The 7,175-nt window shown below is 32.5% G+C and overlaps 1 protein-coding gene across 1 annotated transcript; it reads left to right on the top strand.

Annotated features, from left to right (window-relative positions):
• The first annotated feature begins 2,622 nt into the window (after positions 1-2,622).
• LOC136796974 (uncharacterized) lies at positions 2,623-3,078 on the top strand. The gene has a single exon (XM_067052232.1). It carries the CDS (start codon positions 2,623-2,625, stop codon positions 3,076-3,078), a length of 456 nt encoding a protein of 151 aa, XP_066908333.1.
• The last annotated feature ends 4,097 nt before the right edge of the window (positions 3,079-7,175 follow it).

Below are 7,175 nucleotides of genomic sequence, written 5' to 3'. Positions count from 1 at the left end.
TAAATTATATTATTTATTTAAGAGTAAAGTTCTTAACTTGAACCCAAGTATCTTTTATATTTGAAAGAAAGTTATAAAACTAGCAAAGATTCTTTTTTATTTTATTTTTAATATTTTAAAATTATTACAATATGTTACTACGCTTTGATTGAACTAATAAGCAAACAATAATTCATATGAAAATTTATTATTATTATTTTATTATTATTGGGCGACAGACTGTGGAGGTCCAAGTCCTCACGCAATGTATTAGGAAATACATCACGGGTTTCCTGATGTGATTTTTTTATAGGGTGGGTTGGCTAACGGGCCTCACAAATGCCGGGGGGAGGTTGTGCATGAGTTTTGTATAATTTTATGTAAAAATCCCGGATAGGGCTGGGCTTGAACTCAAAACCTTTGGGTTAGTAGACAGGCACGTTGCCCTGCTGCTACCGTCACAGTCATATGAAAATAGCCAACATTTATTTTCATACTTAAATTATGAGATACAGTGGGACCCTCATTATCTGGGGTTTCGAGGGGCCAATTTTTTTTTTAATAAGGTGTTTTTCAAATTTTACACTATTTATTTTATATGTATAATATTTATTTTAAAAAATGAATAATGTTATGGTGGTTAGGGGTTCAAAAGGAACCATTGCTAGCCCAACCATGAAGAGTAATGAAATTAAAAGAAATGAACTTTTGATTTTTTTTATTGCTGTATTTGAATAACTGAACATAATAAAATGAAAGCATTTGATAACAAAGTATATGAACATATAAACTAGAAAAAAGGAATTTAATCAAACTATTATAATAATTAAAATTAAGATTTAACAAAGAAAAAAAATGTCTTAATATTACTGTAGGAGATGGATGGGCCTGTGTTTTGGGTAGGTTGTTTATGTCCTCGTGAAGGTAGGTATAAAGGTATCTGCTGTATAAATAATAACAACAGAGAGTAGATTTTCTTTTTTTTATCATAATAGCAAATATGTGTTATGTAATTAGACCACATTTTGGCCAAAACAAATAAGTAAGATTATTTTTAATGATTACATAAATGTATTGTTCATAAAAATAATGAAATAAAATAATGAATGGACAAATATGGCAAGCTGGTATCATATGGATGAGATGTTTCAGGTAACTACAAATTTATATTCTAGGAATGGTAATGTTTTAAAGTCTTTTTATAAAACTCCTACTGGCCTGTTTGTCTACAAAACAAAATTATTTACTTGGTTGCTACCATCATGCCCTCGGAAAACAATGAAGAACTCTACATTAAAGAACATAGATAAGTCGTCAATCAATAGTTCATGCAAAAACTTGAGTGATGAGATCGAAGATTTGCTTATCGTTTTGGAAACAAACAAAAATTAAAACAACCCAGCTTTGGAGGCAACAAAACTTCTACTGAACTATTTTGAACAGGAGAACGCCAATTAGAACAGTATTATCTTGCTACATGCAATGAAAACTGGTATTAGAAAAGATATGTTTAGGAAAAAACTAAGTAAACTTACTGATTTTTTCTCTAAATGAAAATTCATACATATGTAAAAACTTGCATAGATTCATTCTTATGTGTTTTTGTATATCATAATTTTATCTCAATAAAATTTTTTTGAGGTTAATAAACTTTCAATTTGAATGTAATTTATTTTAAATTAACATACTGTTGCACAACGACTATTGTCCCATATTCATGTACTTTAATAACCTCATAATCAGTCAAAAATTTGAATTTCATAAAGGAAATCATGTCATATCTACATTGCTTAGAAAAAAGAATTGCTTTGCATAGGGTAAAGGACCTGAGGAAGGCAGTTTCAGACTTAGAAAAATTCATCGGAGAAACTGGAGAATTAAATCACTTTTTAAAAGGGGGTGACCGATTAGTAAGGTGAATTGAAGCGAAGTCTATCAGAAATCTACTCGATAGCGAAGATGCGGAGGCATTAAAAGCAGCAGTCGTCTGCAAAGTAAAGAGGAGCATCCTCAATCAGATTCAGGTGGACGAAGAGACTCCTTGGAGGAGTATCTAGGAAAGAAGGTGTTCAGAGGAAGACGATGGGAACCAGAGGAAGACATCATCAATGACAAGAGCCGGCAGGTTATATAGAAGACAAGAAACACTGGATTAATTAAAGTTGAGGGTAGTAAATATGGGAGGAGCAACATCACGACGATATGATCGTAGCCAGGCATATAGAACATTGAATAATGCTTCAAAGCCTGGAGAAAAGTTTCACTTTTACATTGGAAATGAAACCATTTGGGAGAAGATCAAGCAGCTAAGGTGTGATGAACAGAGGAATGGACAGGACATTCACCCGATGCAAGCTGATGGTGGAAAGCCTTCGGGAGGACGAATGCTAGAGAGAGATGACCATAACATATCATCAGGGCAAAACAAATTACCGCGTAATCTCGGATACACTGCAAGCGTTCAAGAGAAAGTACTTTTGGTGGGGGATAAAGAAGACAATTACAGAAGTTGTAGGAAACTGCGAAGTTAGTCAACACACAAAGTATGACAGACACCCACGAATAGCGAGACAAGAGGAGACACATACAGCATAGAGAGGATTTGGATGGATCGCCATAACTGATATCTTCAGTAAGGGGCCAATGGCGCACCAGGTGCAGGACAAGTCGTCGGAAGCAGTGTTGGCAGGTCTCCGATTGTGGTTCCAATTGTACGGAATTCCAGAGCACATCGTATCAGACAGAGGCAGAGAATTCGACAATGCCAGGATTCAAACTGAAATGAAGGTCTTGGACGTAACATGGCATCTCAACACACCAGGGCACACAGAGAGTAGAGGAAGCATAGAGTGGCTTCATGGCACATTGAGCGACCATCATTGCTTATTTCAGATCGACAAGGGATTGGAACCGGATGTAGCAATGCCTAAGGCTATAGCCACATATAATCATTCCGTACACACCGTTACGGGGTTTTCACCATTTGAGACCCTCTTTGGGCTTCGAGGACACCGGCAGGACTATAAGGGCACAGCAGTGGACAGTGAGGAGATACACAACATCCATGTTGCTCGAAGAAAGTTATGGGAGAAAGCATGAGGAAGAATGGAAAAGGAAAAAACCAGAAGGGCAGCATAGGATAATTTAAAGGTCATAGACACAATGGGAGCGATCAAAATCGGGATGATCGTATACAGTAAGTTAGGGTCTAACAAGGGTAAGAAGATATAGCGATAGGAGGGTCAATTCGTGGTGATAATTATTAGGGAACACAATGTTGTTACTGTAGAAAGTATTAAAGAGCCTAAAAAGAGGAGAACTGACTATATTGAAAAGTTAAAATTTCCGGCAATAACAATGTAAAAACTGGAGTGTTCTCATATTGCCAGCCACTACTAGATTGTATAACAGAGAAATTATATGCATATAGGAATTTAATTTTATTGTAAATAGTTTTTCTTAATTGTTATTGTTTTCTATGTAATTATCCTGTATAATATCAGTTTACGAGGATTGTTCGTAAACTGGTGGGGGGAGTTATGATCCGACTCAGCTAACTGAGGGGATCAGCTGATCAAATGTATATAAAGAGATGTACCGAACCCAATAAAGCCAGTATGTTACAGCACTTCAAGCGTGTTAGATCTTATTCCTTCTTCTCTTTTTTGACATTTTGCTTTTGCCGATACTTAAGTTATATACATATATATATAATGGTTTTACTTTTACCGTACAATTAACCTTTGAACAAAATAAGAGGAAAATCATGGTCCACACAAGATTTTTAAAAAAAGTACCCACATCACTCTTAAAAGCTGCTAGGTAAGGTCCAGGAACCGCTTACTTCAATATTATTTTACAGTACAGCAGCTATACTATGAAATATGTATAAAGCTATAAATAAACAACAAATTAGAAAGTATTAACAACTATAAAGCTTATCTAACTATGATTAATTTGTAATAGAAAATTATAATTAGATAGATAATTCATAGTATCTTTACAGGAGACACTGAAAAGGTTAATTACAAAAAATCAAATTAATATCAGCAATGAATAGTCTATAATACTTTATAACACTAGTAATAACATAAAGTGAACTTATTTCATGATTATTTGTTTTACATAATGCTTTATGCATACCTTTCTTTAAAGTCCAACACTGGAGGAAGAAACTTGAGGAGAATTCTAGAGCTGAAGAGGGACTCATCAATACTGATTCTGAAAAAGCAGAAATTACACTTTAACACAATTTAGTTAAATTAAAATAATAAGAGGAGAAGGAACAAACTCTTTTTTTTTAGATGCAAGAAAAGTATACAAATATTGTTGTGAAAGAACGATATACAGGGAACCACTTGCCTTGAACTCGCTACAAACTCAAGAGCTATTTGGCATCAAAACACACCTCTATACAACATGAATTGAAGCATATAGCTCTACAAACCATCATAGACATAAAAGCAAATGCACCTTTACCTAATGTTTTATAAACATCAGGTAATATAAGTTATAGCATGTGTAGAAGTTGTGCATGATCTCCTTTTGATAAGTAGTATTAATCGAAAGATTGATGATAGGAGATTTATCATTTATTGAGAAATTAAACATTTGATTGTCTATATTATGCAAATGTATTGACATATTCAGTAAATCTTTATTAGGGATAAACAGCAAGTAACTAATGTTCCAATAAACTTAGTTCTATGGTCTGTTCCTCATTGAAATTAAGGGTAACAGTACAATAACACAATAGAGTACTTTATTCTTCAACACCTGACCAACTCTCAATCATCATCATTAACAAAATCAATTACTTTCACTAACACTATAAAGCAGTGATATAATAAATTACCTTCTAGCAGCTTCAGTGAATTCCTAGAAAAATAAAGGAAAACAACATTAATTTTAAAATAAAAGGAAAATACAAAATATATTAATAAAACTTAAAAATAATTTGTTCAAAATTGAAAGGATTAAAACATTAAAATAAGAAAAGATTTGTTACAATTATTGGTTATTAAAATATTACTAAAAAATGGTAACCTAATTTATTCAAACCCAGATAATTATTACAATATGAATGACTGTATGTTTGTTTTGAAATACATATTTCACATATACTGAAAGGATTTGAATAAATAATTAAATATCACAAATAACATTCCATTATTAAGATTAACTAAATTAATTATTAACGCTTTATTTAAGTTATATTGTATTTAACAAGTGAAAAATATAATTGTGGATCCACCTTGGTCTAATAGCCATTAAAGAGGTGTCCACAATTGCTGAGTTGAATTTTCAATTTCAATTGCATGTATAAGTGCAAATGTAAATTAAAAAATATATATTGCTGAAATTACCTTAAAAAAGGAGAAAATATATTAAAGGTCAAGGATTAGCCTCAGTACGTTTTTGATGTACAAGACTAATATGCCTTAGAGCTGCCTTGCAACTCAACACGGACAATAGTCTAGCATGCAAGGTTTAACTCTGCCTATAAAGCTACTTTCTCTTCGACATACTAAAAAAAATAAAAAGATTTTTTTCCGTGACCCCTCTGTCTTCATACATATATTTCACTTGCTTTTAAAAAACCTACTGAATCATATCCACAAGATAGGCTGGGCTCAGGATCCGGATCCTAGATGTTTACTCGGCAACCAAGGGACAATGGATGGAGACCACCTTGACACATGTCCTGCTCTGACCGAAATAAGAAATAGTACATTTGCTAAAGAGAATTTAAAAATATTAAAATTATATTGGGCAGAAAGGTCAACGACCAACGAGTTAAAAGAAAAAAAACAAACTTTCTTTTACATTTTTTCAAAAACTCTTCCTCTAAAGTACCTTTGATTTTGTTTATTAAATAAATGACTGGTTATTATTGTTAGCAGTAATAAATAATGGATAAATATAAAATATTAAAGAAGTAAACGAATAACTAACAGAGGAAAAACTGAGACCAGAGTTAGAATCAGAAAAAGCCCAGACTGATCAATCTCTTCCTATCATAATCCTATTTACTCAGCTTTAGTTAAAATTTATTAAATTGTTGTATTATTGGCAGGAACAAAGTTTATAACAGAAAAATTAAAGTTTTTTTTTATTAAAAAATATCAAGTCCAAAAATTTCTTATTTTTATTAATTCGTGGTTAAATGCCGAATTTTTACTTTTGATTTAACCATTTAAATAACCATCTCTCATAGTTGGGAGTAATAAACAATGGATACATATAAAATATGAAAGAATTTGATAGTTAAGAACTATGTCCCATTTCCATGATCATTGTCAGTAGTAAGATTTTATTTTCACTTACCTATAGAAGAAACATATTTTCATCCTTAATTATATAGAAATAGTGGTTTTAAAACACACAAGTAGGGTGGTAAATGAAAGTTTTGAGATGCACCTACCGCACAATTTTTTTTTTTGTAATATATATTTTTTATTAGCTGGAAGTGAATTTGTTTATCCATAGTTGGCCATAATCCCAGAATTAAGTCTTTTTTTTTAAATAAAAAGTTGATTGAATAATATAACCAATACAAGATGGATATAATATAATCTTAATAAATTAGAATAAGTTCAACAATTATTTATTCAATATAATATACAATAAATAATAAAACATATGTTTTATAACTGTAAACGTTTTGAAAAACTGTAATACTAGTAAATGTAATCTGTATGTACTTCTAAAATGAGGAACTTGGCCTTAGATGGAGAAAAATTTAATTTATAGTTAAATTTTTTTTTTTTTTTAAACCGGCCAAGAAGCACCGCGGCCTCAGAGGGCCTATTGTACGCCGTCCCTCCTCTGCTCAAAACAGGCCAATTGCCTTTGCAAATCTGGACACTGTATAAGGATCCACTGTTTCTCAAAGTTTGGGATCCAAGATACGATCCTTACCAAAGATGAGGAATTGTGTTCTTGCCACTGCATCACATTTGCACATGATGTGGTAACCAGTCTCTTCCTCCTTTCTGCAGAACCTGCAGATAGGGGACTCTATCAGTCTCATTTTATAGAGATGCTTGTTTAACTGACAGTGTCCTGTGTATAGTCCTGTCACCCATCTTAGGATACTCCTTTCCATATTAAGAAGGCAATTGCTTCATTTCGGGCAGGGTCCAATGAGGAACATTTTTGATTGTTCCATCCCTCTGGTATTTCTCCAGAGTAAC

Source organism: Halyomorpha halys, unplaced genomic scaffold (genome assembly GCF_000696795.3).
Source record: "Halyomorpha halys isolate HHAL.00 unplaced genomic scaffold, Hhal_1.1 Scaffold315.1, whole genome shotgun sequence".
NCBI lineage: Eukaryota > Metazoa > Arthropoda > Insecta > Hemiptera > Pentatomidae > Halyomorpha > Halyomorpha halys.
The sequence above is the reverse complement of the archived record's forward strand: the minus strand, read 5'-3'. Positions and strand labels throughout refer to the sequence as shown.